Source organism: Cannabis sativa, chromosome 6 (assembly GCF_029168945.1).
Source record: "Cannabis sativa cultivar Pink pepper isolate KNU-18-1 chromosome 6, ASM2916894v1, whole genome shotgun sequence".
In the NCBI taxonomy this organism is placed as follows: domain Eukaryota; kingdom Viridiplantae; phylum Streptophyta; class Magnoliopsida; order Rosales; family Cannabaceae; genus Cannabis; species Cannabis sativa.
Genome location: NC_083606.1, coordinates 69,395,199 through 69,407,591, shown reverse-complemented (window position 1 = coordinate 69,407,591; position 12,393 = coordinate 69,395,199). Strand labels below are relative to the sequence as shown.

The following is a 12,393-nucleotide window of genomic DNA, read 5'->3' as shown; positions in this document are numbered from 1 at the left end:
TAAATTGCAACAAAAAATCGTACAGAAACTCCTATTGCATCTAGCGCTGCAACTACTTTAGAAATTCAAACCGTAAATTTGAAAAAAAAAAAAAAAAGTTAAAAAAATAGTATATGGGGTAATTCCCCAATTAATTACTATAATTGTTAAAGCGAATTTTCAAATAAAGAAAATAAGAGAGGTTGAAGATGGCGGAATAATTCATAAGGCATTGTTATTGAGTACTAGTGATGTCAAATATTTTTTATAGGTGGTAGGGGTGTTCACAAAGTATCCGATCCAATCCAATCCGCACGATCCAATCCAATCCAATTCGCAAAATGCGGATATACACACTTGTGTGGATTGGATTGGATTGAAAAATAAAATATTGTAGATGCTCTAAATGAAACTTACTCCACTTTTGTCACTTGTATCGAGAAAGAAGACAAGTTTTCTCAATAATATTTGGTAATTAATACCAGTAAAGACCTCCTCTGCTCTATTTATATGTAATCATGAAATATTTTATTCCTCAAAATAATTCTGTTGAAATAAAAATATAAGATTATCTTGATTGGGATATGTAAAAGTTGAGCTATATTTTTACATCAATTTTTATTATTATGTTCTAATATATTTTGATGTAAAATTTAATATATTATTTAATATTCACTTAATAATTTATTAAAAAGTATAAAATAATAATACTAATATAAAATTTAATAATAAAATAATAATAATACAAGTCATTTAATGTAAAAAAATATATTAATTAAAATTTAATAATAAAATATTAAAAATAATATAATAGTAAATATAAAAACATAGTATTTATTGTGATATAAATTTAGATTATTTTTAATTATGTAAGATTTTTGTATCATAATTTAGCACACTATTAGAGTAGATTTTTAATAAAATGAACTATATTTTGTATTTATGTCACTTATTTATATTTCTATTAGATAGAGATAATAAAAATAGGGTTAATTTTACAAATGCACAAAAACAACAAAAATACGGTTTCACGGAATTTTAAATATTTTTACGATTTTTTTTATTTTATTTACATAAAATACGGTCTTTCTATGTTGAAATTTTGTTCATTTGCTGTTAATTTTTTGTTATATGTATGTTTTTTTTTTTTGTTGTTATTTTGATGTTACTTTTATGTTGCATTCTTGTTGATTTTATGTTGTTTTCGTGTTATTTTTTAGAAAACTGTAAAAATGTAAAAAAAAACATTTTTTGAACGTAAAAATATAAATATTTTACAAAAAATGGTGCCTTATGTAATTATTCCATAAAAATATTAATAATGGTAAATACATGGACTTGTGTTGAATTGTAACTTTATTAAAAATGCTTAAGAAGGTGTGTGGTGTGTGCACTCGCGTCACCTGTCCTTGTTTAACACAAATGAGTGGTTTTTCTTTACACAAATGATTTAATGTGTAAAATTTATTATTCACAAGAAAAAAATAAAACAAAAACAAAAACAAGAGCATCAGCCCAAAATGGACTAAAAGGACCAAAGTTTCCTTTAGAATTCTTATTAGGGGTACATTGATCGGATTAATTAGATTATAGTTTATTTTTATCAATCCAATATAAATATAGAATTATAAATTTTTAATTGTAATTCATCCAATAAAAAATAAAAAAAGTGTAACCCATCTAATAATTTTTGTTAATTTAGTCGGATTAACCTGTTTAAATCGATCTTTATTTTTTTTTATTATTGTTAATTTTTGGTGTTCAAATAATTAATTTAGAAAAAATAAATGTATAGTATACGTCTTTTAAAATTAACATAATTATAGTTTAAATTAATGTTAAAAAACAAATATAAATTAAATAAACATTAAAGTATTAAACAACATATTTCAAAAAATAAAATAAAAGAATATACTCAACTTTATTTTTTATTTATTTATTTTCGGAGTTTATTGATGAAGGAAAAAGATAATAATTTTTAATTTTTATGTTTTTAGCATTGAGAGAAAACTGATGAGAATGTATATACATTAATTTAAATTAATTATTAATTATTATAAAATATATTTATAAAAAATACTATAAAATATGTGTTTAAATTAAAGAAGCATTTACAGATTTATTATTATTATTATTTTGCTCTTCTATACCTAATTCTTTGAAGAGTCAATTTTTCAAAGTGATGATTTTTGTTAAAAGAAATTTGAAATAACCATGTCTCATTATTTTCAAAAAAAAAAAAAAAACCATGTCTCATTAGAGATTGCTTATCAGATAAAAATTAATGACACATTGATGAATACCATTTTCATGGTGTAAATTTTATAGTAAATCTCGCTCAAGGTTATATTTGATTCAAATTTTATAATTGTGTTTCTATATACAAGTTATAATGTTAAAGAGCATTTATAGTGTTTAGTATTCTTTCGAGATATAATATGTTATTAGTATAATTTAATATTAAATCTCACTTATATATTTTAATTTAATAATAATTTTAAAAAAACAGTAATCAATTATAAAATGTCATGTCATACAGGTATTAAACACAAAAATGAACCCTAAAAATTAATATAATCATTAAATTCATTATTTAAATGAATAAATATATATAATGTTAAAAAGTTTATTTTAATTAATAAAATTATTAATTAATAAGTCGGGTTATTTGCGGCAAAACCCCCCAAAGTAGAGAGGGTTTTGCACATAACCCCCAAATCTAAAATTTTGGTGGTAAAACTACCTAAACCACTAGTCCGTTAGCAGTTAGCCCTTTCCATCCATATTTGGCTGTTAAGTGCCAGGTTGGAATGTCCACGTGTACAGAGTGTACACGTGGCACAATTTTATTAGTCCACGTAAATAAATATATAAAAAAATAAAAAATTAATTATTTTAAAAATAAAAAATAAAAAAATTATTTTTCTTTAAAAATTAAAAAAAAAACATTTTTAATTTTACATTTTTTTTTCTTTTTTTTTCCTTTCTTTCTTTTTTTTTTTCTTTTTCTTTCTTTTGCAAATACCCTCTTCTTCTTCTTCTTCTTCTTCTTCTTCTTCTTCTTCTCTGCTAAAAAAAAGAAACCCTAATCTAACCTAAAAAAAATTCAGTCCCGCCTCCCGCCTCCCCTGGACACACCCACACTCCCGCCTTCCCTGGACACACCCACACTCCCGCCTCCCCTGGACACACACTCCCTCTCACAAATTCAGTCCGCGCAACCACACCTCACCGTCCTCATCCAAAGCCCGCGCAGCCACACCTCACCGTCCTCATCCAAAGCACTAACCCTCGCCGACCTAACCCTCGTACGACGAGTGTTTCACCGGATCAAAGAGGCTACTGCCGCGAAGTCGTCGTCGTCGACCTCTCTCTAACCTCTGTCCAGTCCACCATTGAATCTCCGGCAACGACTTCACCTTCGACGTCCCCTCTCGGTCCCCCGCGAACCAGGTCTATGTCCCAGAGCTCGATCGGAGGAGAGGTCAGTGTGTTTGGATTTGAAATTTTTTTATTGTGGATTTGATTTGGGTTTGTTTGTTTTGGTGAAATTTGAATCTTAGATTGTGGCAGGTATTTAGTGTTTAGGTTTCTTTGATTGTGTTTGGATTTGAAAAAAAATGTTGAGGTGGTGGTGGTGGGCAGTTGTGGTTTTGTTGAGGTTGATGGTGGTGATGCAAGAAGAAGAAGAAGAAGAAGGAGGAGGAGGAGGCAGAGGAGTGCATCAGATAGAAGAAGAAGAAGAAAGAAAAGAATTAGGGTTTTTTTTTTATTTTTTTTTAAATTGTTTTTTTAATTTTTTAATTTTTTAATTTTTAATTTGTAATGAAAAATATTTTTTATTTTTTATTTTTAAAATAATTAATTTTTTTATTTTTAAAAAAATTTATTTACATGGACCAATAAAATTGTGCCACGTGTACACTGTGTACACGTGGACATTCCACCATGGCATTTAACAGCTAAAAATGGACGGAAAGGGCTAAGTGCTAACAGAACTTGAGTTTAGGGAGTTTTGCGGCAAAAATTTTAGAATTGGGGGTTAGTTGTAAAAACCTCCCTACTTTAGGGGGTTTTACCGCAAATAACCCTAATAATAATAATAAAAAAAAAGTTGTGTTTGTCATAGCATAAGACAAACAAGTGTCCTTTTATTATTATTTTTTTTATTTTTTTTTTGGTCATATAGCATTATAGGTCATTTTCTTTGTCATGGACCTTAGAAAGAATCATGGTAAGGCAATTTGGAAAGATAATATTATTGATAATGAAAGTGATGGGTCCTAACATTTTATTTTTAATGTAATTAATTTTTAATATAAATTAAAAAAAAAAAGTTACCACTCTAAATGGGTCCTAAATTCCTAATTAATAATGTCCTAAGATTGTGTAATAACATTGCAATATGTGGACCCCATTTACCAAAATTTTCCAATATTATTTATTTTTTATTGTTATTATTATTTATTTTATTTGTGATAATTTTTTTTTACATAATATTGGTATACTGTCCTTTCTGACGTACTTGCAGATTATGAGTATGACCTAATCAAAGATTGTGAAAGAAATGTTTTCAAAAAAAAAAAAAATTGTGAAAGAAATTGATTAGAGGGTACTTTAGCCACTTTTTCATAATAATTTCATATTTTAATTTAATAAATAATATTAAAGAATCCTTTAACTAATTATATGTTAAATAATAATACTTGAAATATATACATCTCTTATTTAATTTTATTTTTTATTATATAAATGTATATATATTTGGGTATATTTAGGGTGGATAAGATATCCTTTAAAAATTGTGTTGATATACCTCTTTTATATTTTTAATTTTTTTTATATGACAGTTCATTTTTTTTTTATTATTTAACACATTTTGTAAATTTTTAAAAAATTTAAAATAATTTACAATAGTAAAATTTAAACAATTTATTTCTCAAAAATTTATAAAATATTTTATATAACTATAATGTACACTCTTTTATAAAAAAAAAATAAAAATAAAAGTGAACTATCTATAAATCAAAAATACGTACAAAGGCACACCATAAAATTTTCTATATATTTTTATTTTGAACATTATAAGCAAAATTTAAATTATTTTGTGGAATATATTCTTAACAAAAGATATTATAGAATATTTAAAAAATGGGGTTATTTGCGGCAAAACCCCCCAAAGTAGAGAGGGTTTTGCACATAACCCCCAAATCTAAAATTTTGGTGGTAAAACTACCTAAACCACTAGTCCGTTAGCAGTTAGCCCTTTCCATCCATATTTGGCTGTTAAGTGCCAGGTTGGAATGTCCACGTGTACAGAGTGTACACGTGGCACAATTTTATTAGTCCACGTAAATAAATATATAAAAAAATAAAAAATTAATTATTTTAAAAATAAACAATAAAAAAAAATTATTTTTCTTTAAAAATTAAAAAAAAAACATTTTTATTTTTACATTTTTTTTCTTTTTTTTTTCCTTTTTTGTATTTTTTTGTTTTTCTTTTTCTTTCTTTTGCAAATACCCTCTTCTTCTTCTTCTTCTTCTTCTTCTTCTTCTTCTTCTTCTCTGCTAAAAAAAAGAAACCCTAATCTAACCTAAAAAAAATTCAGTCCCGCCTCCCGCCTCCCCTGGACACACCCACACTCCCGCCTTCCCTGGACACACCCACACTCCCGCCTCCCCTGGACACACACTCCCTCTCACAAATTCAGTCCGCGCAACCACACCTCACCGTCCTCATCCAAAGCCCGCGCAGCCACACCTCACCGTCCTCATCCAAAGCACTAACCCTCGCCGACCTAACCCTCGTACGACGAGTGTTTCACCGGATCAAAGAGGCTACTGCCGCGAAGTCGTCGTCGTCGACCTCTCTCTAACCTCTGTCCAGTCCACCATTGAATCTCCGGCAACGACTTCACCTTCGACGTCCCCTCTCGGTCCCCCGCGAACCAGGTCTATGTCCCAGAGCTCGATCGGAGGAGAGGTCAGTGTGTTTGGATTTGAAATTTTTTTATTGTGGATTTGATTTGGGTTTGTTTGTTTTGGTGAAATTTGAATCTTAGATTGTGGCAGGTATTTAGTGTTTAGGTTTCTTTGATTGTGTTTGGATTTGAAAAAAAATGTTGAGGTGGTGGTGGTGGGCAGTTGTGGTTTTGTTGAGGTTGATGGTGGTGATGCAAGAAGAAGAAGAAGAAGGAGGAGGAGGAGGCAGAGGAGTGCATCAGATAGAAGAAGAAGAAGAAAGAAAAGAATTAGGGTTTTTTGTTTTATTTTTTTTTAAATTGTTTTTTTAATTTTTTAATTTTTTAATTTTTAATTTGTAATGAAAAATATTTTTTATTTTTTATTTTTAAAATAATTAATTTTTTTATTTTTAAAAAAATTTATTTACATGGACCAATAAAATTGTGCCACGTGTACACTGTGTACACGTGGACATTCCACCATGGCATTTAACAGCTAAAAATGGACGGAAAGGGCTAAGTGCTAACAGAACTTGAGTTTAGGGAGTTTTGCGGCAAAAATTTTAGAATTGGGGGTTAGTTGTAAAAACCTCCCTACTTTAGGGGGTTTTACCGCAAATAACCCTTAATAAGTCATGTTATATTTTGTGTTTAATTTAGTCCAACTTTATGTGTCAAACTTGACATATCTTTTACACTATTATTGAAGCTATATATATTTTTTTTAAATGAGCTAATAGAGGTGATGTGGGACCATTTCATATATGAGAGAGAGAGAGAGAAATGGCCCAAAACCATGGAGATTAACTAGCAAAAAGTAAAACTATTCCCAATCCCTATTCCCAAATAAGGTTAGTTTTCATATATGTGAAAAGGGAAGAAGAGTTTCTTTTCTTGGAAAAAGGTATTCTATGTCTATATATATAATATAATCATTACATGATTTAGACAAGAGGAGAAAGAGGAGGACCCATTACCCAATGCTTTGCTTTCAAATTAGAGGGGAAATTTACAAAAATATTGGAATTTGAATTAACTTTTATAAAAATATTGTTACACGGAAATCTTTTCAAAAATACTGTGTTTTTGTAAAACACCAGTAAAACACAAAGCAGAACAACTCAAAACAACAGTAGAACACTAGTAAAACACTAGTAGAACACCAGTGAAAACTTAATACAGTATACTGCAGTATGAAACTTATGAAAAAACACAGTAAAAAAGTTAAAAATTCCGCCTGGCAGTATTTTTGTAAAAAAAATGACAAAAGTTAGTATACCACGTAAATTTCCCAATTAGAGAATGAAGAAATATAAGTGGGTCCATCTCAATGGATATCACAATTAATAAACTAGACAAAAAAAAAAAAAAACACATGAAGTGAAGTGAAGTGAACGATGGGAATAGTACTACTTGATGAGTTTAGTTTTGGATAAATTAAGGAGAGAGGGCATGCAAATTGCAATTAAACCCTTCTTCGTATTCCCACTCACTCACTTCATTTATATTCTCTCCTCAAACTCTTCTTCTTCTTCTTACTCTTTTACATAAAAACTACAAAAGAATTCAGAATATGAAAGTATCCAAACTAAATCCCAATGCAGCTTCCTTCGTACCAACGGAGAGTATTAATACCAACCCTTCTCCACCACCGTCCGATCATGATCACCACCGTAGGCGATCAAGGCCAAGGCCAAGGCCAAGAAACAACAATGATGATGCAGTTGTTGTTGCTGTTGGACCAAGAAAAAATAGTGGAAAAGTATGGAGACCCAAAACAATGCTTCATAATAATATTATTATTATTGGATCTACATCTACACAACCTGCTTCTTCATCTTCATTTACAACTCTCATGATTAAAAATGTCCCAAGTAGATATACGTAAGTATTAATATATACATATTTAGTCTTTTTTTTTTATATAAATATATATACTTAAGTATTAATAATATTTAGGTCGCGTTTGGTTGGAGGTAATGAAATAGAATGGAAAGGAAATAATTTTCATTCCATTCCTTTCTTTAGTTGCATTTTAAAGTATTGGAATGACATTCTAATGGAATGCTCTTTCCACCATTTTAATGAAATGGCTATTTCATATTTTAAAAAGAAAAGAATGACCATTTCAATGAAACAAGAAAAAAAAATTAATTATTTTTATATCAATTTTTTTTTATGCATTTAGGAGGCGTTTGGTTGGGAGGAATGAAAATATAGGAATAGAAATGGGAATGGGAATAGGAATAGGAATTGAATGGAATAAAATTTAAAATGCATAAAAAAAATTGATAAAAAAATCATTAATTTTTTTTTCTTGTTACATTGGAATGGTCATTCCTTTCTTTTTAAAATGGAATAGTCATTCCACCAAAATAGTAGAAAGAGCATTCCATTGGAATGCCATTCCAATACTTTAAAATGCAACCAAACAAATGAATGGAATGAAATTTTTTTCCTTTCCATTCTATTTCATTACCTCCAACCAAACGCTACCTTAAATTTTATTTCATTCCTATTCTTATATTTTCATTCTTCCCAACCAAACGCCTCCCAATCAAAACAGTTTTTTTTTTTTTTTATAAAATTCTACGTAGAAACTCTTATTCTTATTGTAACTAGCATAATAATTTAAATCTCAATAAAAAATTGTATAGTAACCCACGTAGAAATCATTGAAAAAACCATCTTAGAAACCCAACCAAACTGTAAATTTTAAAAAAAAAGTTACAAATATAGTATATCAATTAATTTTCCTTAGTTTTATTTATTTATTTGATCATATATATAATATTTGATATAATTTATATATATGGCAATGTTGCTTGAAATGATAGGCGTGAAATGCTTATAGAGTTTGTGGATAACTTCTGTAAGTTGGAAAATGATGATGATCATCATCATATATACTCAGCCTATGATTTTCTCTATCTTCCAATGGATTTCAGGTAAGCATTATATATATATATATAAATATTAGTTTATTATGAATATTATTGTAATAATAATATATATCATTATTATTTTGTAGGAGAAAGTTGAACAAAGGTTATGCCTTTGTTAATTTCACAGATGCAAGAGCAGCATTGAAATTTTGGGAAGCTATGGATCACAAAAAATGGGACTATTTTAGATCTCCTAAAATTCGACAAATTGTCCATGCAACCATTCAAGTAACTACATTATATATATATGATTAAACATATTATTTTATTTTTAAGCCAAATGTGCAATTAATATATTAGTGGGTGTTTTTCTAAATTTTTTGTTTATTTATTTATTATTAAAGTAACAAATATTTGAATTGTATATATAGGGAAGGGAGGCATTAGAGAGAAGATTTAGGAAATCAGAGTTTTGCTGTGAATTTGAAGAATATTTACCTATAAGTTTTTGTCCTCCTAGAGATGGCTCTAATGGATTACAATCTTGTGGAACAAATATTGGAAGAGTGATGATTGGGAGTACTAACAACTACTAATTATATATATATATATATAAATTATATAATCTGTGTGTATATATATGATCATGGTCACTATAGTACTCTATGCATATGTTTTAATGTATTGTGTGATATGTAAGAATATGACTTATTAATGGTGAGAACGATGAAAGTCAATATATATGTATATATATATGCATGATGAAGTTTATATGTATGTGTGTATTAATTAGTTTGTATGTTTGTTTTAGACAAGATGATATATATATATATATATGATTAATTATTGACCAGATATTACATGTTATAAATTTACTTTGTATTATTCTTTTATAATACAAAGTAAATTTATTTTCTCTAGTTTAAGTTTCTAAATTGTATTTTATCATTTTGGAGAGAGTTTGTTTTGTATTAAAAAAACAAATTACTATTGTATTAAGGTTAGAGGTTATCCATAGAAAAATAACTCAGTTATAAGTGAGGTTGACATCGATATGGTGTAAATAATTCGAGTAAAATAAAATTTTCACTACAATAATTCAATAAAAAAGTGAAGTTAACACTGGTGGAAAAACAACTCGGTTAGTTATTTACACCAAGGGTTAGATTGACACTTAAACAATTCGGTGAAGTTGATAGTAATCCTTAGAAGAAAACTATTATGAGAGGTTTGGAAAAATCCTTGGTGAGAAATTTCTCGATTGTAAAGGTTAGTCAAATCTTTTAACTTGGCTCTTCAGTTGAGCTCAAAGCTAGGTCTATAACTTTGAAGACAAGAACGTAGGTAGCTTAGTTCTACTAAACATTGTAAAAATTGAGTTTACAATTTCTATACCTAAATTCTTTACATTTCAAGTTTGATATTTGTTTATACTTGTGTTTATCTATGTTAATGCATTAAATATGAATATTTGCATAAATTGTCTTTAAAGTTTTTGAATTTTTGAAATTAGTTTAAATTTTCAATTCACCCTATATTTTGGGCTAATATATTTGTAAATAGCTAGTAATATTTCATAATGGGTAAATATTATTTTGGACCTTGTGTTTTGTAAAAATAACTAACTGGACCATCTCTTAAATGACAAATTAGACCATGTATTTTCTAAAACAGTACTAAATGGTACTTTGAACTGATTTTTTTTGTAAAATAAAACTTAATAATAACTTAATATAGAGGTGTTATGACAAAACTGATTACGTTTTCTATATCTGTTCGTGCTAGAAATTGTCTTTAAGTTAGTTATGTTTGAAAAAAATCGAAAATTTGAGCTCAGAATTTTATTTGTACTATTTTAAAAAAATATAGAATTCATTTTCTCATTCAACAAAACATAAAGTTCAATTAATAATTTTGCAAAATACAAGGTCTAAAATAATATTAATATTTTTATAATAATTATTAAATTAAATTTTTGTGAGACTCAACATTTAATTATAGAGTATTATTATCGGACACCAATAGTGTCTATCACTTTTTAAAAATAGCACCCCACAATTGATTAGTAATATTCTTTAAAAATTCTATTTCATTAAATTATTTAGGATCTAATATTTAATTAAACTAATAATAATATAATACTTAAAAAAATAGTAATCGCCAATAATCACTTTTAACATTTCTCTTAATTATACTACTAACCATATCACAATTTAGGTAGTGTCTTTTAGGCTTTAGCATTTCTCTTTCATTGCCAAAAAACCTTGAATTGAGTCCTATATATATCCTACCACCTTGATACAATAGAGATCATGTAATGATTGTGTTACATAGATATATAGACCATTTTTCCAAGAAAAATACCTCGAAGAACAAACTCTTCCTTTTTCTCATATATATATATAGGGATACGATTTTGTTTACTTTCACGGAATATATTCCGTGGTATATTAGATGGGTCTTGGGGTACATTAAATGAGTATCAGGGTACGTTTCTACATTTTTAACCTAATTATCCCTAGATCAATCTCAGCCGTCAGATCAAATAAGTCCCTCATTTGACGGCTGCCGTACATCACGGAATGCATTCCGTGAAAGTACAATCACGGAACAAAATCATATCCCTATATATATATATATATGGAAACTCTTCCTAAATCTGCATGGTTTGGGATCTGAACCCACTTCGCATCTCTCTCTCATCTGTATAGGGAAATTTGAATTTTCATGCTTAATAAACTCATAAATTGATTTTTTAAACTAATAATATGTATAATTTGTAAAATGGGATAACTTTTTCCTAAACCCCAAAAAACCCCTCCCATTTTTCCCAACCGTCCCTCTCTCTTCCTCTTTTTCCAAAAAAATTGACTGACCATCAGGCTGACCATCGGGCTGGCCATCGGGCCCCATTGGGCCCTATATCGGGCCTTTGTCTTCAACCCAGATTCAATTTTTTCATCATGATGCATCGGGCCTGCATCGGACCTGCATCGGGCCTGCCCAGAAAATACAATTTTCAACCCAAAAATCACAGATTCACCACCGCCTTCAACCCAGATCCATCGGACTGGGTTTGCCTTTGATCTCCGGTGGTGTTCGACCGGCATGCGTGCGTGGTGGATCGCTGATGATGGTTCTGTTGAGATGGGTATGGATGGGCGTGGGTTGGCTTTCGGCGTGGGTGGTTGGACGAGGAGGAGATGGTTGGGGCGGTCGGTCGGTAAGTCAGACGGGGTTGCGTGGAGGGTTGGGGCGGTCGGTGGGTGGGTGGGTGATGATGGTTGAGGGTTAGGGGCGGTTTCCTACAATGGGGTTTTGGGCGAAGAGGCAAAGAGGCAAAGAGAGTTTGAGGGAAGGAGAGAGAAAGGGTTTGAGTTTTTGAGAGGGGTATTTTTGGGGTTTTGGAAAAGTGATCATATATTTTCAATGTAGAAAAGTATTAGTTTAGGAAAAAAATTATCCCCTAATGCATGCATAGAAATTCAAATTTCCCTATTTAGTACTACCACTTCTCTCATGGTTTAAAAAAAAATACTATATAATAAATAATGATAATTTTAA

At 29.1% G+C, this 12,393-nt stretch overlaps 1 protein-coding gene across 1 annotated transcript; it reads left to right on the top strand.

Moving 5' to 3' along the window:
* The first annotated feature begins 7,517 nt into the window (after positions 1-7,517).
* On the top strand, positions 7,518-9,425 carry LOC115695481 (protein terminal ear1 homolog). Its single transcript, XM_030622545.2, has 4 exons — positions 7,518-7,828; positions 8,782-8,892; positions 8,976-9,117; positions 9,261-9,425. Exons 1-4 carry the CDS (start codon positions 7,518-7,520, stop codon positions 9,423-9,425), a joined length of 729 nt encoding a protein of 242 aa, XP_030478405.2.
* Positions 9,426-12,393: the final 2,968 nt, after the last annotated feature.

Excerpts from the sequence above, each read along its gene's own strand:
- LOC115695481 (XM_030622545.2), top strand. The coding sequence starts at position 7,518 with ATGAAAGTATCCAAACTAAATCCCAATGCAGCTTCCTTCGTACCAACG. Across the intron at positions 8,893-8,975 it reads TATCTTCCAATGGATTTCAG|GAGAAAGTTGAACAAAGGTT; the intron begins GTAAGCATTATA and ends ATTATTTTGTAG. Across the intron at positions 9,118-9,260 it reads TTGTCCATGCAACCATTCAA|GGAAGGGAGGCATTAGAGAG; the intron begins GTAACTACATTA and ends TTGTATATATAG.